The 27638-nt window shown below is 49.8% G+C and overlaps 1 protein-coding gene across 1 annotated transcript in view; it reads right to left on the bottom strand.

Annotated features, from left to right (window-relative positions):
- Nucleotides 1–6237: 6237 nt before the first annotated feature.
- cdc37 (cell division cycle 37 homolog (S. cerevisiae)) overlaps nucleotides 6238–27638 on the bottom strand; it is a 36447-nt gene continuing 15046 nt past the window's right edge. The window contains exons 6-8 of the mRNA XM_072490852.1: nucleotides 19678–19860; nucleotides 16934–17005; nucleotides 6238–7604 (exon numbers count right to left, since the gene is read on the bottom strand). Of these exons, the coding sequence (XP_072346953.1) occupies nucleotides 7458–7604; nucleotides 16934–17005; nucleotides 19678–19860 (402 nt within the window). The 3' untranslated portion in view covers nucleotides 6238–7457. The remainder of the gene's footprint in view (nucleotides 7605–16933; nucleotides 17006–19677; nucleotides 19861–27638) is intronic.

Genomic DNA, 27638 nt, shown 5'->3' on the forward strand with positions numbered 1-27638 from the left:
ATACCAAAGTGAGTGTCCTCTCCCAGGCCAATATCTCCAGTGTCGAGGCACTGGTCACACATGACCAGCTGCGATGGGCGGGCCACATTGTCCACACGCCCGACACTATGCTCCCGAAACAAGTGCTCTAATCCGAGCTCCACAATAACAAGCGATCACAAAGAGGGCAGAGGAAATGCTACAAGGACACTCTGAAAGCTTCCCTAAATAAATGCAAAGCCCCCATCGACACGTGGGAATCGCTTGCCTCAGAATGCACAAACTGGAGAAACATCCGCGAAGGTGCCAATCACCCCGAGCGTGGTGGGGTAGAGCACGCGGAGACCAAGAGTAAACAGCAGAACTCAGAGTCCCACCCACCTACCTCATCAAACACCACCTGCCAAACCGGAATTGCTTCCAGATCCTCAGGGTGGACGCCACCACTGGATGTGAAGAGGATCTCGCAGGAGAGAATGGCGAAGAGAACGGAAGTGAGGCAGATACTAAGGCACCCAAACTAGTGTCCCGAAATGAACTCATCTCCATCTGCCCCCATATCGAACCCAGATTAAGAAGCACTTTCTCAATGTTGGGTAAAGCTAAACCCCCCCCCCCCCCCCCCCCCCAACTGTCTAAGTCTCTGGAGAAATGCCTTACGGATCCTGGAGGTCTTGTTCGCCCAATTAAACAAATTTGTTCACCGCAACATAAAAGGATTTAGGGAGAAAAATGGGGAGACATTGAAAAAGAAAGAAACCTCGGGAGGACATTCATTTTAATAGTCTGAATCCTGCCCACCAAGGACAGGGAGAGGTTATCCCACTTCTGCAAGTCAGAATTGATTCCACTCACCAGACTGGCATCATTCAAGTTATTAAGTGAGGACCAATTGCGGGCCACCTGGATACCCGGATAACAAAAGATAGATCTGACAAGACGGAAAGTTAACACGCCCCAGATAGGCTCCCCTCCCGGGGGGTTGACCGGAAAGTATTCGATTTTTCCTAATATACCCAAAGAAATGGCCAAAACTCCCAGGAAGCTTCACTATCTAATCCACAGTGGAGACTAGGCCCGAAATATAAAGAATCAGACCATCTGTGTACAAGGACACCCTATGTTCCCTCCCTTCCCTACTTAATCCCTTCCACCTATCGGAGAACTTCATGCTATAGCCAACGGTTCAATCGCCAAAGTGAATAGAAGCTGAGACTGGACATCCCCGTCTCGTCCCCGTTCAACAAAAAATACCCCGAGCTCAAGGCATTAGTGCAGACACTAGCTGTGGCAGCTCGATAACAGTACCCAAACCAAGAAATGAATTTTTGCCCCAAACCAAGGTTTCCTCCCAAGGATCCTGATAAGATATCCCCACTCCACCCTATCAAATGTTTTTTTGGCATCCATGGATACAATCACCTGTCTCAGGCACAGGACAGGGGGAAAAGAAGAATATTCAATAGCCAAGGGATATTGGCTGACAATTGCGAACCCTTAACGAAGCCTGTCTGGTCTTCCGTCATCATCTCTGGGAGGCAATGCTCCAATTGCATTGCTAATACTTTGGCAAGTAATTTGGCATCCACATTCAAAAGCGGTATGGGTAGTTACGATCCACATTCTGTAGGATCCTTTTCCTTCTTCAGGATCAGAGAAATACAAACCATTGCAAGTGTAAGGGGATAATTCGGGACAACGGATCCAGACCATAAATCATGGCTGACACTGTACCAGAAACAGGCAAAGGGTTAAATCAGATGGGTAGCACAGAAAGACCACACTTAAAAAGCAGAGACAGATCCTATCAGGACAATAAAGTATTCCCAATCAATACAAAGCCTGCATTTAATACCTCGTTATGAAACCCGGAACATATCTCAACCACCACCCAAAAGTCATCACCATTTAATCTAGTTAAAGGGAGCTCTATTGTGAACCTAAATAAATCCTATTAAAATGCATGGTATTGACGTCAGAGCCAGGAAGCCCACAAAAACTATGAATGAATGAAATCATGAATGAATGGGCTGTGAAGTGGGAACCGGTAATGGCCCACTGAAACTAACCTATGATAAAACCTTCATGAATAAGCCCGCCAAGAATCATGTCTGCAGGGTAAACCTGCAAATATGCATGAACCCAAAAGCCCGCTAAAGCTTGTAAGTAATCTGTACTGTATAAGATAAAGCCTTTCTGTATGTATTTTGCGTTCAGTGTGGACCGTGCTGTCTTTGAACGCCGGCCCGCTGTTCTCCCTGGAGCTTCAGACAATAAACCCGGTCTTGCGATTCAAACTTCTGACTCAGGCTGACTTTTTCCCTGCAACACAAGCGTAACGGGCAACGAACACCGAGACACAGAATCATTGAACATGTCCAATATTAATGGAATCAACTGACCCGCAAACGTCTTGTAGAACTCAATGAGAAATGCATCAGGGCCGGAGGCATTACCAGTCTACATTAACTCAATACCTTTCACAATCTTCTCAGGGCTCCACGGGGATTCCAACTCCTCCCATCTTTCTCGCTCCACCAATGGTAAGGACAACCCATCTAAAAATTCCACAATAACTGAACTCTCCTCTGGGGCTGCGAGCTACAGATTCCTATAGAATCCTTCGAAAGCCGTGTTGACTTTAAGCGGAGCGGAAACCAAACTGGCACCCGAGTCCCTAATCTGTATAATCTCACTCGAAGCTGTCTGCCACCTCATGAGCTAACAGGGTGACCAGCCTTTCCCTCGCACTCAGAAGATATCACCTTCGGGCATTGCAGCTGACTCACCGCCTTACCTGTTAATACAATTCCAATTGCATCTGCAACTTCTTCTTGCTCGCAAGCAACTCGGGGATACGAGCAAGCGAGTACTAATAGTCCATCTCAAGGATGGATTCCATCTGCCTTTGCCATTCCACTCTCGCAGTCCTTTCCACATGAGCTTTACAGGAGACTATCTCGCCCCTAATAACCACCTTCAAGCTCGCCATAGCGTAGAGGGTGATAAAGACTCGCTCTAGTTAAATTGACATATTGCTGAATGGAGGAGGATATACATTTGCAAAATTTTTTATCTGCTAACAGCGTATGCAACCTCCATGGTGGGCGCTGAGGGAGACCAGACTCGAGGACCAAATCCAAAGTGTGGAGCATGGTCCAAAATCACCCGAATACCCTGCCCCCTTTACCCAGGGGAGAATAGACTGACCCATCAGAAAACGGTCAATCCGTGAATACACCTGATGGACATGGGAAAAAATGAAAAATCCTTATCCCTCGGATGCAAAAGACGCCATGGATGTGCCCCCCCCCAACTTGCTCTATAAAAGCCAACAGCGTCTTTGCCAACCCTGTCCGAGCCAGCGGCCTGGGCCTAGATCGATCCAAATTCGGATCTAGGACAGAGTTTGAATTCTTCCCTCTAGACTAGTAGATGCGAGTCCAAATCAAGAATGGATGTCAGCAACCTTCCAACAAACTCTGTATCATCCCAGTTTGCCACATGTGCATTGACCAGGACCACCAAAGTGGCCAAAGACCTACTGACCATAACATATCTCCCACCAGTAGCCGAAAATGGAACTCGTTTATTAATCAAAATCGCCGCCTCTCGGGCCCTACCAGCAAAGCCCGAATGAAACACTGGTTCACACACCCCTTCCGCGACATGGTCTGGTCCCTTATCCGCAAATGAGTCTCCTGCAAAAACACCACATCAGCACTCAAACTTTTCAGGTGAGTGAATACCCTCAACCTTTTCACCTGGCCACCCAACCCTTCAGTCCCAGATGACCATCTGAAAAAGGGGGCTTCCCAGCCCTCCATTAACCTGGAGTCAGTCATTTCCACCAAAAGGGGTTACGCAACAACTAGTGTACAGGCATGAGGCCCACCCAAGATGGCCACCAAACCCACCAGCAAGACAAAACCAAGAGATCTGTAGTTGCCGTCAGCAAACTAACGTAACCCCCATCCCAACCCTTAAAACACCACACCCAAATTTACATTCCAATAACGACAAAACAAAATGAACCCCACCCCCCACAACAATAAGCTCATTATCCCACACCAAAGTAATATAATGAGTTGCACTCCCATCACTTCACTCCCGTTAACTAGCAAACTCTTCAGCTGGCAAGGCAGCCCCCACCCAGGGGAAAATACATACTGCCCAAGCAGAAAACGCAAGTAGAACAAAACTCCTTCAAACATCACATTCCAACGGAAGCTATATATTCCCCATAACAACCTTAATACAAAGAACACCCCTCGTAACATTCAGGCCCCACCAACGTGAGACAATTATCTCACCCAAGAACATACAAATACAAACACGTATGTGCAAGGAACCCCCACAACTCTCCACTCCCATTTGCCCACCCCAACAAGCATAAACCTCACAAAAACACAATGAACTCAGGGCAGCACGGTGGCGCAGTGGTTAGCACTGCAGTCTCACGGCTCCGAGGTCCCAGGTTCGATCCCTGCTCTGGGTCACTGTCCGTGTGGAGTTTGCACATTCTCCCCATGTTTTAGTGGGTTTCGCCCCCACAACCCAAATATGTGCAGGATAGGTGGATTGAACATGCTAAATTGACCCTTAATTGGAAAAAATGAATTGGGTACTATAAATTTATTAAAAGAAAAAAAACACGATAAACTCGACCCAAGCTCATGTTTCGTCTTATAAGTCACTCGGATCTGAGCTGGGTACACCACCCCAAACCAAACTCTATAGAGGGCAGCTTTGGCCTTGTTGAATGCCTCCTGTCTTCTTTGTCAGCTCAGCTCAAACGTCCTGGTAAACCCGGAGGATCTTCCCACTTGTAACCCCAATGTTCCTTAGCCTATTTCAGGGACGGTTCCATCTCCTGGAAACCGTGGAAACAAACAACTTCCCGAGGTGGTTTGTTGGGCCGGGACTTCTGCCAGAGTATCTGATGGGCTCGATCCAGTTTGGGAAGCGATGTGAATCCACCCTCCCGGAGAAGTACTTTCTGGAGTTGGGCCTTCCAAACTCTCACAGGTAACCACACAATTATGAGATTCTGCTTTCTAGCCCGGTTCTCTACATCTTGGCCCTGCGTGCTTTATTTTCACCATCCATCAGGGTGATCTCAGCCTCTAGTGAGGCGATTTGTTCGCCGTGCTTTGAAAGATCCGCCTCCACTCCCCAAATCGCCCACCAAGCCCGTCTATCGAGCAGAGGTCTTTTCCAACTTCAATCAGATAGGAGCCAGGGCATCCTCTTATTGACTTACGAAGGTCTCCGGACACAACCCACCTGTAGTTGTCAAACTCCACTGCTAAGCCGCCGGTAAGCATCGTGGCCGGAGTCACAGGAGCAGCCTCTGCCATTTTCTCCACCGAGATGCCTCCAAATCCACCAAGAATTTTTATCAGCAATTTTTTTTGCCCTAGTCTTTCTTGGCATTTACCTCACGTGGGCACCTTGTACCATCAATTTTGCGTAAAAACACCCCCAGAATCTGGGCAAAAAGAGCTTAAATAAAACCAAGTACTCAGATGGGGGCCACCTTGTGCGCTGCCACCAGAGGTCCCCCAGTCTGCTGAGTTATAGATTTGGATTAGTCTAGATCTAAACGGTCTCCCTTACACCAAATTTAACGCGTTCGATGAAGATATTGAGGCCAACAGTTGTACACACACCGCCGAAACTCAATGTAACTCGAAAGTGGAATTGAAACTGGGACATACACGTGAACAAGGATCCAGAACAGAAATTCACTTACCGAGAGTTAGCTGGTAGCTTGGAAATGTGCATCTGAACAGGGTAATATTGGAGCTGTAAAGCGTGAAGAAAACATGCGTACTACAAGTGTTCAAACATATACACCATCAACACTTACCAGCAAGAGTTTAGATCGTGGTTCCCTGTTAACACTGCACTAAAAGTGATATCTAGGACAGAAACAACTAATTTAGAGAGTTTAAATGCACACAAAGAGGGGCAGCATGGTGGCGCAGTGGGTTAGCGCTGCTGCCTCACGGCGTCGAAGTCCTAGGTTCGATCCCGGCTCTGGGTTGCATGTGGAGTTTGCACATCCGCCCCGTGTTTGCGTGGGTTTTACCCCCACAACCCAAAAGATGTGCAGGGTAGGTGGATTGGCCACGCTAAATTGCCCCTTAATAGGAAAAAAAAAATGAATTGGGGACTCAATTTTAAAAAAAAAATGATAAAATAAAAATGTGCACAAAGTTATCCGGTATCTTCGACACAACGCCAAGACAATAATTTACTGCATCGTATCTTTATTTGCATACATGGTAGTCAAAACAAGAAACAAAGGTTACAACCACTACCTCGCTCGTAAGCAGCAACCACCTCAGATCAAACAGGTCACCGTAGCAGGCAGCATCAGCAACACAGGCCTCAGCAGAATAATCTGAACCATTATCTGTGCAGCACACAGGATTCTTTCAAATATGTGAAGACAATGTAACAAGTCAAACCCGGTATGGAGAATACTATTATGGTTTCAACATTCAAAAGAATTGAAAACAAAAGCACGAATGGAGACTGATGGAATTCCCTTACCCAAGCAAAATAAAGAACTTGTCCATGAAACCAGGCACTGAAAATTCAGAACCAATTTTACCTGTCACCTCACAGTAAGTGTTCAGACTGAGGGAGCGAAAGGACCCGTGCAGCAAGGACACTCAAATACAAAGCCATTGCCAGTCAGGATTGCAAAAACATTTTAGTGTCTGCAATATTTTCATTCAGGGCTTCTGCTTTTAATTTTCCATCACCCCCACCCCATTATATTCCTGTTCCAATTTTATTTACACATCAAATAAGTGAGATTTACAGACCCCCCTCCCCCCCCCCCATCCTGGTTCCTGGAAGAATTTTCAACAGCCCAAGGATTCTTTCCAAACATTACTTCTTCCTCTCCTGAAGACGGTGACTCTTGTGTGTGTGTGTGTGGGGGGTGGGGTGGGGGGGGGGGGGGTCTGTTTCCATAGGCAACGGCAGCTCATATGCTCTCTCTCTCTCTCTCTCCAGTACCTCTCCCAGGAAACCTATTTCTCTGCACAGGACTCAGCAGCGAGAGGTGGGAGGCTGCTCAGGAGGATATCACAATGGGGTAACCCAGCACATATCAGGAGCTGAACCTGGCTCCTCCCCAGCTCCACGGCTCAGCACACACGGAGGGGCGTGCACTAACTCAATGAAGCAATGGGGAAAGCAGTCAGCCGCTCGGACAATCGAGGTTTCACTTGCACAGATGCCAGCTGATCCAGAGTTACTGCAAAAGAGTAAAGCAGCCTGCATGCTCTCAAAACTTGTGTTTTCATACAAAAAGCAGTTGATTTGTACAGGACTTTAACGTTTCATTCAATAGATTGACATATTGAACATACGTGAACCCCTATGGGTCAGTGAACAGGATGTAGTCTGTAACTCAACACAGCATTTTAAACTAGGAGATATAGAAACAGAAAATAGGTTTATTTTTCTTCACTGCTTTCCTTTTTAACTTCTTCATACACAGGATCCTCATCCTCTGCACTCTTCTCTCCTTCCTCCTCTGCAGCCTTTGCATTCGGTATCCAAAGCCCCGAGTCAATACAGCGCTGCATATAGTACTTGGCATCCTGGAAACAGCACAGTGCATTCAGTTTCAACAATATTCAAACCTGCTCTTCCAGAGAAGGCAATGAAAACTATAGCAGAGCGTCAGGGTGCCCTCAAATACCCCAGGATTGGTTTTTTGGGAGGTGTGTTGAGTGTATAAGAAGGGCAGATGCTCACCAAGGTCTTCACAAGACACACCTGGTCCAATATCCCGACATGCTCAGCCCCGACACGGCCAGCCCCAATGACCAGAGAGTCAGAGATACAGACCACTTGCAGCATTTAGTGTTAAAGTATATTTTGTATCCGTCTTCCCAGTAGACAACACAAAAAGAATCCCAATAACAACAAAAAAGGCGAACGAGAGGGAGGAACGTAAAAACAACCACCATCAGTAGAGAGAAAGAAGAAAAGTGTTTTTAAAATAAATTTAGAGTACCCAATTTTCTTTTCCAATTAAGGGTCAATTTAGCACGGCGAATCCACCTACCCTGCACATCTTTGGGTTGTGGGGTGAGACCCAGGCAGACACGGGGAGAATATGCAAACTCCACACGGACAGAGACCCAGGGCCGGGATCGAGCCCGGGTCCTTGGCGCCGTGAGGCAGCAGTGCTAACCACTGCGCCACCGTGCCACCCAAGCAGAAGCAACGTTAATGGGACTGAAGACTGACAACTTCTGGACCTGCTGACCTGTATCCTAGGGTCTTAAAAATGGCTGCCAAGATAGGGGAGGCATTGGTTGTAATCTTCCAAAATTCCCGAGATCCTGGGAGGGTCCCAGCAGATTGGAAAGCAGCAATACTAACACCTACATTAAAGAACCGAGAGAGACAGGAAGCCAGAACCTAGAGATTAGTTAACAATGTTTGTCATTGGGAAAATACGCAAATCCATTCTTAACGAGGCACTTGCGTGACATTTCAAAAATAATAATTACTGAAAATGAGCATAGAGAGATCTATCGGGGGCTGGCTCAGTGATACATCGGGGGCTGGCTCAGTGATACATCGGGGGCTGGCTCAGTGATACATCGGGGGCTGGCTCAGTGATACATCGGGGGCTGGCTCAGTGATACATCGGGGGCTGGCTCAGTGATACATCGGGGGCTGGCTCAGTGATACATCGGGGGCTGGCTCAGTGATACATCGGGGGCTGGCTCAGTGATACATCGGGGGCTGGCTCAGTGATACATCGGGGGCTGGCTCAGTGATACATCGGGGGCTGGCTCAGTGATACATCGGGGGCTGGCTCAGTGATACATCGGGGGCTGGCTCAGTGATACATCGGGGGCTGGCTCAGTGATACATCGGGGGCTGGCTCAGTGATACATCGGGGGCTGGCTCAGTGATACATCGGGGGCTGGCTCAGTGATACATCGGGGGCTGGCTCAGTGATACATCGGGGGCTGGCTCAGTGATACATCGGGGGCTGGCTCAGTGATACATCGGGGGCTGGCTCAGTGATACATCGGGGGCTGGCTCAGTGATACATCGGGGGCTGGCTCAGTGATACATCGGGGGCTGGCTCAGTGATACATCGGGGGCTGGCTCAGTGATACATCGGGGGCTGGCTCAGTGATACATCGGGGGCTGGCTCAGTGATACTTCGGGGGCTGGGTCAGAGATACATCGGGGGCTGGGTCAGTGATACATCGGGGGCTGGGTCAGAGATATATCGGGGGCTGGCTCAGTGGTACATCGGGGGCTGGGTCAGAGGTACATCGGGGGCTGGCTCAGTGATACATCGGGGGCTGGGTCAGTGATACATCGGGGGCTGGGTCAGTGATACATCGGGGGCTGGCTCAGAGATACATCGGGGGCTGGCTCAGTGATACATCGGGGGCTGGCTCAGTGATACATCGGGGGCTGGCTCAGAGATACATCGGGGGCTGGCTCAGAGATATATCGGGGGCTGGCTCAGAGATATATCGGGGGCTGGGTCAGAGATATATCGGGGGCTGGGTCAGAGATATATCTGGGGCTGGGTCAGAGATATATCGGGGGCTGGGTCAAGAGATATATCGGGGGCTGGGTCAGTGATACATCGGGGGCTGGGTCAGTGATACATCGGGGGCTGGGTCAGAGATACATCGGGGGCTGGGTCAGAGATACATCGGGGGCTGGGTCAGAGATACATCGGGGGCTGGGTCAGAGATACATCGGGGGCTGGCTCAGTGATACATCGGGGGCTGGCTCAGTGATACATCGGGGGCTGGCTCAGAGATACATCGGGGGCTGGCTCAGTGATACATCGGGGGCTGGGTCAGTGATACATCGGGGGCTGGGTCAGAGTTATATCGGGGGCTGGGTCAGAGATACATCGGGGGCTGGGTCAGAGATACATCGGGGGCTGGGTCAGAGATACATCGGGGGCTGGCTCAGTGAAACATCGGGGGCTGGCTCAGTGATACATCGGGGGCTGGCTCAGTGATACATCGGGGGCTGGCTCAGTGATACATCGGGGGCTGGCTCAGTGATACATCGGGGGCTGGCTCAGTGATACATCGGGGGCTGGCTCAGTGATACATCGGGGGCTGGCTCAGTGATACATCGGGGGCTGGCTCAGTGATACATCGGGGGCTGGCTCAGTGATACATCGGGGGCTGGCTCAGTGATACATCGGGGGCTGGCTCAGTGATACATCGGGGGCTGGGTCAGAGATACATCGGGGGCTGGGTCAGAGATACATCGGGGGCTGGGTCAAGAGATATATCGGGGGCTGGCTCAGTGATACATCGGGGGCTGGGTCAGAGATACATCGGGGGCTGGGTCAGTGATACATCGGGGGCTGGGTCAGAGATACATCGGGGGCTGGCTCAGTGATACATCGGGGGCTGGCTCAGTGATACATCGGGGGCTGGCTCAGTGATACATCGGGGGCTGGCTCAGTGATACATCGGGGGCTGGCTCAGTGATACATCGGGGGCTGGCTCAGTGATACATCGGGGGCTGGCTCAGTGATACATCGGGGGCTGGCTCAGTGATACATCGGGGGCTGGCTCAGTGATACATCGGGGGCTGGCTCAGTGATACATCGGGGGCTGGCTCAGTGATACATCGGGGGCTGGCTCAGTGATACATCGGGGGCTGGCTCAGTGATACATCGGGGGCTGGCTCAGTGATACATCGGGGGCTGGCTCAGTGATACATCGGGGGCTGGGTCAGAGATACATCGGGGGCTGGCTCAGTGATACATCGGGGGCTGGGTCAGTGATACATCGGGGGCTGGCTCAGTGATACATCGGGGGCTGGCTCAGTGATACATCGGGGGCTGGCTCAGTGATACATCGGGGGCTGGCTCAGTGATACATCGGATGCTGGGTCAGAGATACATCGGGGGCTGGCTCAGTGATACATCGGGGGCTGGCTCAGTGATACATCGGGGGCTGGCTCAGTGATACATCGGGGGCTGGCTCAGTGATACATCGGGGGCTGGCTCAGTGATACATCGGGGGCTGGCTCAGTGATACATCGGGGGCTGGCTCAGTGATACATCGGGGGCTGGCTCAGTGATACATCGGGGGCTGGCTCAGTGATACATCGGGGGCTGGCTCAGTGATACATCGGGGGCTGGCTCAGTGATACATCGGGGGCTGGCTCAGTGATACATCGGGGGCTGGGTCAGTGATACATCGGGGGCTGGCTCAGTGATACATCGGGGGCTGGGTCAGAGATACATCGGGGGCTGGGTCAGTGATACATCGGGGGCTGGGTCAGTGATACATCGGGGGCTGGGTCAGTGATACATCGGGGGCTGGGTCAGAGATATATCGGGGGCTGGCTCAAGAGATATATCGGGGGCTGGGTCAGAGATATATCGGGGGCTGGGTCAGAGATATATCGGGGGCTGGGTCAGAGATATATCGGGGGCTGGGTCAGAGATATATCGGGGGCTGGGTCAGAGATATATCGGGGGCTGGGTCAGAGATATATCGGGGGCTGGGTCAGAGATATATCGGGGGCTGGGTCAGAGATATATCGGGGGCTGGGTCAGAGATATATCGGGGGCTGGGTCAGAGATATATCGGGGGCTGGGTCAGAGATATATCGGGGGCTGGCTCAAGAGATATATCGGGGGCTGGGTCAGAGATATATCGGGGGCTGGCTCAAGAGATATATCGGGGGCTGGCTCAAGAGATATATCGGGGGCTGGCTCAGTGATACATCGGGGGCTGGCTCAGTGATACATCGGGGGCTGGCTCAGTGATACATCGGGGGCTGGCTCAGTGATACATCGGGGGCTGGGTCAGTGATATATCGGGGGCTGGGTCAGAGATATATCGGGGGCTGGGTCAGTGATACATCGGGGGCTGGGTCAGAGATATATCGGGGGCTGGCTCAAGAGATATATCGGGGGCTGGCTCAGTGATACATCGGGGGCTGGGTCAGCGATACATCGGGGGCTGGGTCAGAGATACATCGAGGGCTGGCTCAGTGATACATCGGGGGCTGGGTCAGAGATACATCTGGGGCTGGGTCAGAGATACATCGGGGGCTGGCTCAGTGATATATCGGGGGCTGGCTCAGTGATATATCGGGGGCTGGGTCAGTGATATATCGGGGGCTGGGTCAGTGATATATCGGGGGCTGGCTCAGTGATACATCGGGGGCTGGCTCAGTGATACATCGGGGGCTGGGTCAGAGATACATCGGGGGCTGGCTCAGTGATACATCGGGGGCTGGGTCAGAGATATATCGGGGGCTGGCTCAGTGATACATCGGGGGCTGGGTCAGAGATACATCGGGGGCTGGCTCAGTGATACATCGGGGGCTGGCTCAGAGATATATCGGGGGCTGGGTCAGTGATACATCGGGGGCTGGGTCAGAGATACATCGGGGGCTGGGTCAGAGATATATCGGGGGCTGGGTCAGAGATACATCGGAGGCTGGGTCAGAGATACATCGGAGGCTGGGTCAGAGATACATCGGAGGCTGGGTCAGAGATACATCGGAGGCTGGGTCAGAGATACATCGGAGGCTGGGTCGGTGATACATCGGAGGCTGGGTCAGTGATATATCGGGGGCTGGGTCAGAGACATATCGGGGGCTGGCTCAGAGATATATCGGGGGCTGGCTCAGAGATATATCGGGGGCTGGCTCAGAGATATATCGGGGGCTGGCTCAGAGATATATCGGGGGCTGGCTCAGAGATATATCGGGGGCTGGCTCAGAGATATATCGGGGGCTGGCTCAGAGATATATCGGGGGCTGGCTCAGAGATATATCGGGGGCTGGCTCAGAGATATATCGGGGGCTGGCTCAGAGATATATCGGGGGCTGGCTCAGAGATATATCGGGGGCTGGCTCAGAGATATATCGGGGGCTGGCTCAGAGATATATCGGGGGCTGGCTCAGAGATATATCGGGGGCTGGGTCCGTGATATATCGGGGGCTGGGTCAGTGATATATCGGGGGCTGGGTCAGAGATATATCGGGGCTGGGTCAGTGATATATTCAAGGCAGAGTTAAATAGATGTTAGATCGACAAGTGGGCCAATGGTTATGGGGAAAGTGGAGCCAAGGCCACAACTGGAGCAGTCATGATCTGCTTGCACGCTGAAGCAGGCTCGAGGGGCCAAATGGTCTACTTCTGCCCATTTCCCATGCTCGTAAGCGACAACTTAATTCAGTTCGGCCCACTGGGTCGAAATTCTACCCCAGGATTTAGATATATAATCCAGGGTGACACTTATCCAGGGTCACACTCAAGGGGCTGTATAAACCTTCTTAGGAACTAATTTGCAATCCCCATGAATACAAAAATCGAATTCCGCATAATGAATTGCTCTGCTGTGCTCTTTCACTCGCCTCTTACCGCTGGCCACAAAAGTACTTTGCCCCTCCCTATTTCTGGAGTCCTGCCATGCAGCACCCCATCTCACGTGATAGCGAGACGAGGAATAGGGAGAGAGAGGAGTTGAACACGTGGTTACAGGGATGGTGCAGGAGGGAGGGTTTCAGATTTCTGGATAATTGGGGCTCATTCTGGGGTCGGTGGGACCTCTACAAATGGGATGGTCTACACCTGGACCAGAGGGGTACCAATAGTCTGGGGGGGGGGGGGGGGGGGATTTGCTAATGCTCTTCGGGAGGGTTTAAACTAGTTCAGCAGGGGCTTGGGAACCTGAATTGTAGCTCCAGTATACAGGAGGTTGAGAATAGTGAGGTCATGAGTAGGGTTTCAAAGTTGCAGGAGTGTACCAGCAGGCAGGAAGGTGGTTTAAAGTGTTTCTTCTTCAATGCCAGGAGCATCCGGAATAAGGTGGGTGAACTTGCGGCATGGGTTGGTACCTGGGACTTCAATGTTGTGGCCATCTCGGAGACATGGATAGAGCAGGGACAGGAATGGTTGTTGCAGGTGCCAGGATTGAGATATTTCAGTAAGCTCAGGGAAGGTGGTAAAAGAGGGGGAGGGGTGGCATTGTTAGTCAAGGACAGTATTACGGTGGCAGAAAGGAAGTTTGATGAGGACTCGTCTACTGAGGTAGTATGGGCTGAGGTTAGAAACAGGAAAGGAGAGGTCACCCTGTTAGGGGTTTTCTATAGGCCTCCGAAAAATTCCAGAGATGTAGAGGGGAGGATTGCAAAGATGATTCTGGATAGGAGCGAAAGCAACAGGGTAGTTGTTATGGGGGACTTTAACTTTCCAAATATTGACTGGAAACGCTATAGTTCGAGTACATTAGATGGGTCTGTTTTTGTCCAATGTGTACAGGAGGGTTTCCTGACACAGTATGTAGATAGGCCAACGAGAGGCGAGGCCATATTGGATTTGGTACTGGGTAATGAACCAGGACAGGTGTTGGATTTGGAGGTAGGTGAGCACTTTGGTGATAGTGACCACAATTCAATTACGTTTACTTTAGTGATGGAAAGGGATAGGTATATACCGCAGGGCAAGAGTTATATCTGGGGGAAAGGCAATTATGATGCGATGAGGCAAGACTTAGGATACATCGGATGGAGAGGAAAACTGCAGGGATGGGCACAATGGAAATGTGGAGCTTGTTCAAGGAACAGCTACTGCATGTCCTTGATAAGTATGTACCTGTCAGGCAGGGAGGAAGTGGTCGAGTGAGGGAACCGTGGTTTACTAAAGCAGTCGAAACACTTGTCAAGAGGAAGACTTATGTAAAGGTGAGACATGAAGGTTCAGTTAGGGTGCTCGAGAGTTACAAGTTAACTAGGAAGGACCTAAAGAGAGAGCTAAGAGGAGGGGACATGAGAAGTCTTTGGTAGGTAGGATCAAGGATAACCCTAAAGCTTTCTATAGATATGTCAGGAATAAAAGAATGACTAGGGTAAGAGTAGGGCCATTCAAGGACAGTAGTGGGAAGTTGTGCTTGGAGTCCGAGAAGATAGGAGAGGCGCTAAATGAATATTTTTTGTCAGTATTCACACAGGAAAAAGACAAGGTTGTCGAGGAGAATACTGAGATTCAGGCTACGAGACTAGAAGGGCTTGAGGTTCATAAGGAGGAGGTGTTAGCAATTCTGGAACGTGTGAAAATAGATAAGTTACCTGGGCCGGATGGGATTTATCCTAGGATTCTCTGGGAAGCTAGGGAGGAGATTGCTGAGTCTTTGGCCTTGATCTTTAAGTCATCTTTGTCTACAGGAATAGTACCAGAAGACTGGAGGATAGCAAATGTTGTCCCCTTGTTCAAGGAGAGTAGCGATAACCCCAGTAACTATAGACCAGTGAGCCTTACTTCTGTTGTGGGAAAAATCTTGGAAAGGTTTATATAAGAGATAGGATGTATAATCATCTGGAAAGGAATAATTTGATTAGAGATAGGTTTTGTGAAGGGTAGGTTGTGCCTCACAAACCGTATAGACTTCTTTGAGAAGGTGACAAAACAGGTGGATGAGGGTAAAGCAGTTGATGTGGTGTATATGGATTTCAGTAAAGCGTTTGATAAGGTTCCCCATGGTAGGCTACTGCAGAAAAAACGGAGGCATGGGATTCAGGGTGATTTAGCATTTTGGATCAGAAATTGGCTAGCTGGAAGAAGACAAAGGGTGGTGGTTGATGGGAAGTGTTCAGACCTGAGTCCAGTTACTAGTGGTGTACCACAAGGATCTGTTTTGGGGCCACTGCTGTTTGTCATTTTTATAAATTGCTGAGAAGGATGGGCGAGTAAATTTGCAGACGACACTAACGTCGGTGGAGTTGAGGACAGTGCGGAAGGATGTTACAAGTTACAGAGGGACATAGATAAGCTGCAGCGCTGGGCTGAGAGGTGGCAAATGGAGTTTAATGCAGAAAAGTGTGAGGTGATTCATTTTGGAAGGAATAACAGGAAGACTGAGTGCTGAATGGTAAGATTCTTGGCAGTGTGTATGAGCAGAGAGATCTCGGTGTCCATGTACATAGAATCCTGAAAGTTGCCACCCAGGTTGAGAGGGTTGTTAAGAAGGCATATGGTGTGTTAGCTTTTATTGGTAGAGGGATTGAGTTTAGGAGCCATGAGGTCATGTTGCAGCTATACAACACTGGTGCGGCCGCATTTGGAGTATTGCGTGCTATTCTGGTCGCCGCATTATAGGAAGGATGTGGAAGCATTGGAAAGGGTGCAGAGGAGATTTACCAGAATGTTGCCTGGTATGGAGGGAAGATCTTATGAGGAAAGGCTGAGGGACTTGAGGCAGTTTTCGTTAGAGAGAAGGTTAAGAGGTGACTTAATTGAGGCATACAAGATGATCAGAGGATTGGATAAGGTGGACAGTGAGAGCCTTTTTCCTCGCATGGTGATGTCTAGCACGAGGGGACATAGCTTTAAATTGAGGGGAGATAGATATAGGATAGATGTCAGAGGTAGGTTCTTTACTCAGAGTAGTAAGGGCGTGGAATGCCCTGCCTGCAACAGTAGTGGACTTGCCAACACTAAGGGCATTCAAATGGTCATTGGATAGACATATGGATGATAAGGGAATAGTGTAGATGGGCTTTAGGGTGGTTTCACAGGTCGGCGCAACATCGAGGGCCGAAGGGCCTGTACTGCGCTGTTATGTTCTATATTCATGTCCTTGGTCTGAGTGCTGCTGTGACAGCTGTCAACACAACCAAGTTGGGTTAGGGACTGAACGTGCAATGTGCAAGGGCTGGCTCCTTGACGAAACTTCTACAAAGCAGTGCACCGCTTCAAACAGTTTCTCTCCTATCGGACACTTTCTCAGCTGTTGTAATCTGCTTTGATATTCAACCAAAATTACACCAGGTCTCTCACGTTCCTGACCAGGGAGTGAGGCAACGGGAAGCGGGACTCTAAAGGAAAAGCACAGACGCAGCAATTCCAGATTAAGCTAGCAGCACGGGCTTCCGGTGTATCACAAAAAATACTCACTGTTGGTTCCAATTTGCTGATGACATCCTGCAACATCTGAATATCTTTTGAATCAAAGCAATTCTTCATCTCCTGCAAAGAAGATTTTGGCAAAATTTGAATCAGCAAAAGGGGGAACTCTCCAATAACGCAAGTATTTATTAGAATTTGGAAAATCTATCATTGCTAATTCTAAGACTCACGAGGAGTATCAAGGATTATGAAGAGGCAAGTGCCATTTTAAAAAAGCTGAATAAACTGGAAATCGGTGGAGAACGTTTCTGAGCTCTGTGACTCTCCTGGTCAGAGACGGCGATCAGAGACATCCCTCTTCACCAATGACCAGGCCTGCCGAGTATTTCCACCATTTCCTCTTCAACAAAGAACAGTACAGCATCGGACAGGCCATTCAGCCCTTAAAGCCTGTGCCGACCATGCTGCCCGCCTAACCTAAAACCTTCTACACTTCTGGGGTCCGGATCCCTCTTTTCCCATCCTATTCATGTAAACGTCACCATCGTCCCTGCTTCCTCCACCTCCCCCGGCAGTGTGTTCCAGGCACCCACTACCCTCTGTGCAAAAACAGCCCTCGCGCAACTTTCCCTCGCACCTTCAACCTATGTCCCCACGTAATTGACCACTCCACCGTGGGAAAAAACTTCTGACCATCCACAATTATGACCACACACAATTTTGTAGATTTATATCAGGTCGCCCCTCAACCTCCGTTGTTCCCATGAGACCAAACCGCGTTTATCCAACCTCTCCTCATAGCTAATGCCCCCCATACCAGGCAACATTCTGGTAAATCTCTTCTGCACCCTCTCTAATGCCTCCACATCCTTCTGGTAGTGTGGCAACCAGAATTGAACACTATACTCCAAGTGTGACCTAACTAAGGTTCTATACAGCTGCAACATGACTTGCCAATTCTTATACTCAATGCCCCGGCCAAGGAAGGCATGCAGGCCGTATGCCTTCTTGACTACCTTCTCTACTTTCAGTGACCTGTGGAGCTGTACACCCAGGTCCCTTTGCCTATCAATACTCTCAAGGGTTCTGCCATTTACTATGTATTTCCCACCTGTATTAGACCTTCCAAAATGCATCACTTCTCATTTGTCCGGATTAGACAAATGTTTAATTTGCCATCTCCCCGCCCAAGACACCAACCAATCTATATCCACAATTCCACCAATCTTTGTGTCGTCCACAAACTTAATCAGAGCAGTTACATTTTCCTTCAAATCATTTATATATACTACAAACAGCAAAATCCCCAGCACTGAACCCTGCGGAATACCATTAATCACAAACCTTCCATTCAGAAAAGCACCCTTCCACTGCTACCGTCTTCTATGACCGAGCCAGTTCTGTATCCATCTTGCCAGCTCACCTCTGATCCAGTGCGATTTCACCTTTTGTACCAGTCTGCCATGAGGAACCTTGTCAAAGGCATTACCGAAGTCCATGTAGACAACATCCAACCCCTATCTTCATCAATCACCTTCGTCATTCCTCAAAAAACTCGATCAAGTTAGTGAGGCACGACCTCCCCTTCACCCAACCATGCTGCCTCTCGCTCTTCAAACAGTTTCTTCCAAATGTGAGTAGATCCTGTTTCAAAGAACCTCTCCAATAATTTCCCTGCCACTGACGTAAGGCTCACTGGCCTGTAATTTCTTGGATTATCCTTGCTACCCGTCTTAAACAAAGGAACGACATTAGCTATTCAGTCCTTTGGGACCTCACCCGAGGATAGAAAGATTTCAGTCAAGGCCCCAGCAATTTCTTCCCTTGCCTCCCTCCGTATTCTGGAGTAGATCCCATCAGGCCCTAGTCGAATTATATTTCGGATTTCCAAGCACGTTGCTCCTTTTAATGTGATGCACGATAAGATTAGTACTGAGCTCAGGAATTCCCTCCATTTTCCCACATCAACCAAAAATCAGTCGAGGAAGTGAAATTACCAGTTTTTGTCACTTGGAAGCCCCATCATAGAATCATTACAGTGCAGGAGGCCATTCGGCCCATCAAGTCTGCAACGGCCCTTGGAAAGAGCACCCTACTTAAGCCCACGGCTCCACCCTATCCCAGTAACCACACCTAACCTTTTAGACACCAAGAGGCAATTTAGCATGGCCAATCCACCTAACCTGTACATCTCTGAACTGGCCTGGGTGACTTTTGTTCACATTGTACCTCAGGCGGTTATCAGGAACCCACCTTGAAAAGAGGGCATCCTCTGGCAGAGAGCAATGCCAGGCAAGATCAGCAAATTATAAATGTTATGTTAAATGAAAACCGCTTTTTGTCACAAGTCGGCTTCAAATGAAGTTACTGTGAAAAGCCCCTAGTCGCCACATTCTGGCACCTGTTCGGGGAGGCTGTTACGGGATCTGTGACAGGTTGCGTGGTCCACCAAGTAGCTGCACTGGGCAGTTTGGAAAGTTGTGCAGTAATCGGCAAGGCTTTGACACCAGCAGTTGGGTTTACTTTGGAAAAATAAATGTCTGGTGGGACGTGAACTTATTGTGCCAGAGATTGAAAGTGAGGAAACTACTTGAACTTGCGACTGAACGGCCCAGATACAGAAATCGCAGCTAAAATCCCCAGTCTATGTGAGGGGGGCAGGCTCCAGCGAGGTACGCAGTTGGAACGGAAAGAAAACAGGCACAAAAATCACATATCGAATAGGTCTTCGATGGAACTCCTCAGTTAACCCTCCAGAGAGTCAAGGCATCATTAAAAAATAATCCCCTCACCACAGGCAGGCTTTCGTACACCTCCACAGGATCGAGCCCACCAGGTCCCAGCCGTTTCTGACGCTCCTCCTCTTCGTATTCCTTCATTGCCTTTTCTATCCTTGCCTGAGCACGACCTTTGACCCTCTCCTTAAATGCTCCAAGCTCATCATTAAATGCCTCAATATATTGTTTATCTGCTGTCTGTAAAAAGGGAAGCCGTTTAAAACATCAAATCAACATGATCAGTCGGACACGGTGACTTTATCATCGAGGCCATTGTCCCCTCTCCCCTACACAATGCACCTGGTTGCACAGGCTCCTCACCAATTAGCTATCCCTCATCCTGCAGCTGGGAATCACAAACGATACTCATCGCTAAAAGCCAATGCACCCATAAAAACAGAAAACAAAATGGCTAAGGAATGTTGACCATTATCCCAATCAGACTGGAATACCATGGGCAGGAAGTGACGCTCAAACTGTGATGAGCTCTGGGCATTTCACTCCTTGGAAGGAGGGCAGGCTGATGAAAGTTTGCTCATATTTTGCTGCATTGAGAATGTTGAAGACCGATTTTACTGATGTACTTAAAAATGACCAAAGTATGGGGCGGCACGGTGGCGCAGTGCTGCCTCATGGCGCTGAGGACCTGGGTTCGAATCCCGGCCATGGGTCACTGTCCGTGTGGAGTTTGCACATTCTCCCCGTGTCTGTGTGGGTCTCATCCCTACAACCCAAAGATATGCAGGCTAGGTGGACAGAGGGCACCATGGCGGCACAGTGGTTAGCACTGCTGCCTCACAGCACCGAGGTCCTGGGTTCGATCCCGGCTCTGGGTCACTGTCCGTGTGGAGTTTGCACATTCTCCCCGTGTCTGCGTGGGTCTCACCCCCACAACCCAAAGATGTGCAGGGTAGGTGGATTGGCTATGCTAACTTGCCCATTAATTGGAAAAATGAATTGGGTACTCTAAATTTATTTTAAAAAAGGTTAGGTGGACTGACCACGTTAAAACTGCCCCGTCAGGTGTGGAGAGCTGGATAAATGACATGGCAGGGTTTATAAAGCTGGAACGGATTAAGTTCGTCCTAAGGGGATCGGCTCAAGGGTTCACCAGGCGGTGGCAACCGTTCGTCGAATACCTCACAGAAAGATAGAGGGAATGGAAAAGAAGAAGACAGCAGCAGCAGCCCAGGGGGATGGGGGGGGGGAGGAACCAGAGGGATTCTCAGGGATGCTAATATATAAGTATAATATGTATAGGTTGTTGTTATAGATAATTGTATATTGGACTGTTAAAACATATTTTTGGACTTCCGGGTGCGGCGATGACCAGCTGAGTCGCACATTTCGGCAGCTCCCTGTGAAACGGACTTTTGGGCTCTTGATAGGAGCCCCAACGGCAATTTTGACGGCTAAAAACACTGTGCGGTAAACCAGAAGGGAATCCCCCCTGGATACGGATGGAAAAAGGAGAGGGAAGTGGCCAGATTGCAGTGGATCCTTTAGAACAGCGGCAAGGAAGGCAAGCAAAAACCAAGATGGCGTCGGAAGGTGGCAGTTTAACATGGGGCCCTGAACAACGAGAGTTCTTGAAATGCTGCGTGGAGGAGATAAAAAAGGAAATGAAGAAAGAGCTGTTGGCCCCGATACTACAGGCGATCGAAGGGCTAAAGGAGGAACAAAAGACCCAGGAGCGGGAGCTTCGGGTCGTGAAGGCAAAGGCAGCCGAGAATGAGGACGATATACAGGGCCTGGTGGTGAAGATGGAGACGCAGGAGGCACATCAGAAACGATGTGTGGAAAGGTTGGAGGCACTGGAAAACAACGCAAGGAGGAACAACCTGAGGATTCTTGGTCTTCCTGAAGGTGTGGAGGGAGCGGACGTCGGGGCATATGTGAGCACGATGCTGCACTCGTTAATGGGAGCGGAGGCCCCGGCAGGTCCGTTGGAGGTGGAGGGAGCATACCGAGTGATGGCGCGAGGACCGAGAGCAGGAGAAATTCCCAGAGCCATAGTGGTGAGATTCCTCCGTTTTAAGGATAGAGAAATGGTCCTTAGATGGGCGAAGAAAACTCGGAGTAGTAAATGGGAGAACGCGGTGATCCGCGTTTATCAAGACTGGAGTGCGGAGGTGGCGAGAAGGAGGCGGAGCTTTAATCGGGCCAAGGCGGTGCTTCATAAAAAGAAGATAAAATTTGGAATGCTGCAACCGGCAAGACTGTGGGTCACATATCGAGAGAGGCACCACTACTTTGAGACGGCGGATGAAGCGTGGACTTTTATTGTGGAAGAAAAACTGGAATGAGCGGGTTATTAAAAAGAACGTTCGAACAAAGTGGTGGGGCGAATGTGGGGGGCAAAGAGGGGTTTTATGTACTGATCCTGCGATGCGGTAACTTTTCTCTCTCCCACAGGTGGTGATGGGGGGAGGAGGGGAGGTGGAGGAGATGGGGCGTTGGCCATTGGGGGCGGGGCCAAGGGAGAAGCGCGGGCTTGGTTCCCGCGCTATGATAATCATGGCGGGAATAGAGAAGCAGGAAGGAGGGGGCGTCGCACGGTGCGAGCCGAGGTCACGGGGGGAAGCCGAGGTCAGCCAGAGTTTGCTGACTTCTGGGAGCAACATGGGGGGAGTAATTACGCTAGCGGGGGATCTAGCGGGGGGGGGGGGGGGGGTGGGAGGGGGGAATTACTGGGTTGCTGCTGCTGGGGGAGAGGGGGGGAGCTGGTGGAGGGGGGGGCTGCTGGGGAGAGGGGGGAGCTGGTATGGGAGAGGATGGGCGGGGGGGGCACCGCCTGGGGGAGATACAGCTGCGTGGGAACCGGGTGAGGAGCTGGAAAAAGGTGATGGCTAATCGACAAGGGGGGGGGGGGGGGGTAGGAAGCGCCCCAACTCGGCTGATCACGTGGAACGTGAGAGGGCTGAACAGGCCGATAAAGAGGGCACGGGTACTCGCACACCTTAAGAAACTTAAGGCAGATGTGGTTATGTTACAGGAAACGCACCTGAAACTGATAGACCAGGTTAGGCTACGCAAAGGATGGGTGGGGCAGGTGTTCCATTCGGGGCTAGATGCGAAAAACAGGGGGGTGGCTATATTAGTGGGGAAGCGGGCAATGTTCGAGGCAAAGACTATAGTGGCGGATAACAGGGGCAGATACGTGATGGTGAGTGGCAAACTACAGGGGGAGACGGTGGTTTTGGTAAACGTATATGCCCCGAACTGGGATGATGCCAATTTTATGAGGCGGATGCTAGGACGCATTCCGGACCGAGAGATGGGAAAGCTGATAATGGGGGGAGATTTTAATACGGTGTTGGAACCAGGGCTGGATAGGTCGAAGTCCAGGACTGGAAGGAGGCCGGCAGCAGCCAAGGTACTTAAAGATTTTATGGGGCAGATGGGAGGTGTAGACCCGTGGAGATTTAGCAGACCTAGGAGTAAGGAGTTCTCGTTTTTCTCCTATGTCCATAAAGTCTACTCGCGAATAGACTTTTTTGTGCTGGGTAGGGCATTGATCCCGAAGGTGAGGGGAACGGAGTATACGGCTATAGCCATTTCGGATCACGCTCCACACTGGGTGGACTTGGAGATAGGGGAGGAAACAGGAGGGCGCCCACCCTGGAGAATGGACATGGGACTAATGGCAGATGAGGGGGTGTGTCTAAGGGTGAGGGGGTGCATTGAAAAGTACTTGGAACTCAATGATAATGGGGAGGTCCAGGTGGGAGTGGTCTGGGAGGCGTTGAAGGCGGTGGTTAGAGGGGAGCTGATATCAATAAGGGCACATAAAGGGAAGCAGGAGAGTAAGGAACGGGAGCGGTTGCTGCAAGAACTTTTGAGAGTGGACAGACAATATGCGGAAGCACCGGAGGAGGGACTGTACAGGGAAAGGCAAAGGCTACATGTAGAATTTGACTTGCTGACTACAGGCACTGCAGAGGCACAATGGAGGAAGGCACAGGGTGTACAGTACGAATATGGGGAGAAGGCGAGCAGGTTGCTGGCACACCAATTGAGGAAAAGGGGAGCAGCGAGGGAAATAGGGGGAGTGAGGGATGAGGAAGGAGAGATGGAGCGGGGAGCGGAGAGAGTGAATGGAGTGTTCAAGACATTTTATAAAAAATTATATGAAGCTCAACCCCCGGATGGGAGGGAGAGAATGATGGGCTTCTTGGATCGGCTGGAATTTCCCAAGGTGGAAGAGCAGGAAAGGGTGGGACTGGGAGCACAGATCGAGGTAGAAGAAGTGGTGAAAGGAATTAGGAGCATGCAGGCGGGAAAGGCCCCGGGACCGGATGGATTCCCAGTCGAATTCTATAGAAAATATGTGGACTTGCTCGCCCCGGTACTGACGAGGACCTTTAATGAGGCAAAGGAAAGGGGACAACTGCCCCCGACTATGTCTGAAGCAACGATATCGCTTCTCTTAAAGAAGGAAAAGGACCCGCTACAATGCGGGTCCTATAGACCTATTTCCCTCCTAAATGTAGATGCCAAGGGCCTGGCCAAGGTAATGGCAATGAGAATAGAGGAATGTGTCCCGGGGGTGGTCCACGAGGACCAAACTGGGTTTGTGAAGGGGAGACAGCTGAACACGAATATACGGAGGTTGTTAGGGGTAATGATGATGGCCCCACCAGAGGGAGAAACGGAGATAGTAGTGGCGATGGATGCCGAGAAAGCATTTGATAGAGTGGAGTGGGATTATTTGTGGGAGGTGTTGAGGAGATTTGGTTTTGGAGAGGGGTATGTTAGATGGGTGCAGCTGTTGTATAGGGCCCCAGTGGCGAGCGTGGTCACGAATGGACGGGGATCTGCATATTTTCGGCTCCATAGAGGGACAAGGCAGGGATGCCCTCTGTCCCCATTATTGTTTGCACTGGCGATTGAGCCCCTGGCGATAGCGTTGAGGGGTTCCAAGAAGTGGAGGGGAGTACTTAGGGGAGGAGAAGAGCACCGGGTATCTTTGTATGCGGACGATTTGCTACTATACGTGGCGGACCCGGCGGAGGGGATGCCAGAAATAATGCGGATACTTGGGGAGTTTGGGGATTTTTCAGGGTATAAATTGAACATGGGGAAAAGTGAGTTGTTTGTAGTGCATCCAGGGGAGCAGAGTAGAGAAATAGAGGACCTACCGTTGAGGAAGGTAACAAGGGACTTTCGTTACCTGGGGATCCAGATAGCTAAGAATTGGGGCACATTGCATAGGTTAAATTTAACGCGGTTGGTGGAACAGATGGAGGAGGATTTCAAGAGATGGGATATGGTATCCCTGTCAATGGCAGGGAGGGTGCAGGCGGTTAAGATGGTGGTCCTCCCGAGATTCCTATTTGTGTTTCAGTGCCTCCCGGTGGTGATTACGAAGGCTTTTTTTTAAAAGGATTGAAAAGAGCATCATGGGTTTTGTGTGGGCAGGGAAGACCCCGAGAGTGAGGAAGGGATTCTTACAGCGTAGCAGGGATAGGGGGGGGCTGGCACTACCGAGCCTAAGTGAGTATTATTGGGCCGCTAATATTTCAATGGTGAGTAAGTGGATGGGAGAGGAGGAGGGAGCGGCGTGGAAGAGATTAGAGAGGGCGTCCTGTAGGGGGACTAGCCTACAGGCTATGGTGACAGCCCCATTGCCGTTCTCACCGAGGAACTACACCACAAGCCCGGTGGTGGTGGCTACACTGAAGATTTGGGGACAGTGGAGACGGCATAGGGGAAAGACTGGAGCCTTGGGGGGGTCCCTGATAAGAAACAACCATAGGTTTGCCCCGGGGGGAATGGATGGGGGATATGGAATGTGGCAAAGAGCAGGAATAACGCAACTGAAAGATCTGTTTGTGGATGGGAAGTTCGCGAGTCTGGGAGCGCTGACCGAGAAATATGGGTTGCCCCAAGGGAATGCATTCAGGTATATGCAACTGAGGGCTTTTGCGAGGCAACAGGTGAGGGAATTCCCGCAGCTCCCGACACAAGAGGTGCAGGACAGAGTGATCTCAAAGACATGGGTGGGGGATGGTAAGGTGTCAGATATATATAGGGAAATGAGGGACGAAGGGGAGACTATGGTAGATGAACTAAAAGGGAAATGGGAAGAAGAGCTGGGGAAGGAGATCGAGGAGGGGCTGTGGGCAGATGCCCTAAGCAGGGTAAACTCGTCGTCCTCGTGTGCCAGGCTAAGCCTGATTCAGTTTAAGGTATTACACAGGGCACATATGACTGGAGCACGGCTCAGTAAATTTTTTGGGGTGGAGGATAGGTGTGCGAGGTGCTCGAGAAGCCCAGCGAATCATACCCATATGTTTTGGTCATGCCCGGCACTACAGGGGTTTTGGATGGGGGTGACAAAGGTGCTTTCAAAAGTAGTAGGAGTCCGGGTCGAACCAAGCTGGGGGTTGGCTATATTTGGGGTTGCACAAGAGCCGGGAGTGCAGGAGGCGAGAGAGGCCGATGTTTTGGCCTTTGCGTCCCTAGTAGCCCGGCGCAGGATATTGCTAATGTGGAAAGAAGCCAAGCCCCCGGGGGTGGAGACCTGGATAAATGACATGGCGGGGTTTATAAAGCTAGAGCGGATTAAGTTCGTCCTAAGGGGGTCGGCTCAAGGGTTCACCAGGCGGTGGCAACCGTTCGTCGAATACCTCGCAGAAAGATAGACGGAATGGAAAAAAGAAGGCAGCAGCAGCAGCCCAGGATCGGGGGGGAACCAGAAGGACTCTCAGGGTTGTTAATATATACTGTATAGTATGTATAGGTCGTTGCTACAGATAATTATATATTGGACTGTTAAATTATATTTTTGGAGAGTGTTACTTGTGACAAGGCAGTTGCCAATTAGGGCTAGTTTTCATTTTTGTTATTTATTATTTATTCATTTTTTGTTTATAAAATAGGTCATTGTTATTTGTGTTGTTATAATATTGTGTAAAGGATGCACAATGTACTGTGTTGGTTGACCAAACATTTTCAATAAAATATTTAATTTAAAAAAAAACATTTTTGGAGAATATTTATCTGGGACAAGGCAGTTGCCATTTAGTTTTGTTTTTGTTTATATATTATTTATTTCTTGTTTATAAAACTGGCCATTGTTATTTATATTGTTATATTACTGTGTAAAGGATACACAATGTACTGTGATGGTTGGCCAAAAATTTTCAATAAAATATTTTTTTTAAAAACTGCCCCGTCATTGGGTACAAAAATAATTGGGTACTCTAAATTTATAAAAGAAAATGACCAAAGTATTCAATCAAGTTGATGCAGAAGAAACATTTCCTCTCGTGAGGGAAAGCAGAATAATTGGGTACACTCTTTCGATTAAATTACAGGCAGGCCATTCAGTGAATCTCACATCCGAGCTAATGGAAGTTCAGTTATCTCAAAGGCTGTTGATGTTGGATCAGTTGACATGTTCAAGACTCGGATCAATGGATTTCTGGTAAGATTATTTGGAATATTGAGGACCCGGGTTCCATCCCGGCTCTGGGTCACTGTCCATGTGCAGTTTGCACATTCTCCCCATGTTTGCGTGGGTTTCACCCCCACAACACAAAGATGTGCAGGGTAGGTGGATTGGCCGCACTAAATTGCCCCTTAATTGGAAAAAAAATTAGGTACTCTAAATTTATAAAAAAGATTATGGGATATGGAATAACAGTTGAAAGCAGTTAACATTGATCAACCATGATCTGATTTAATCGGCAGAACAGGGACAAGGGGCTGAATGGCTTCCTCCTGTTCCAATCCTAATTAGCAAGGTTACTGACTTGACTTTCCCCCTCATTAATAGTCAATGTTAGACCCTATTGCTGCCCCCAGTGAAATCCAGCATGTTTTTATAGAATCATATAACCCCTACAGTATAGAAAGAGGCCATGTGACCATTGGAGACTGCACCTACCCTTTCAAAGACCATCCTACCTGGGCCCAATCCCCCGCTAAGTAACCTCACCTTAAGGGGCAATTTAGCATGTCCAATCTCC

This window comes from Scyliorhinus torazame, chromosome 27 (genome assembly GCF_047496885.1).
Source record: "Scyliorhinus torazame isolate Kashiwa2021f chromosome 27, sScyTor2.1, whole genome shotgun sequence".
NCBI classification, from domain to species: Eukaryota; Metazoa; Chordata; class Chondrichthyes; order Carcharhiniformes; family Scyliorhinidae; genus Scyliorhinus; species Scyliorhinus torazame.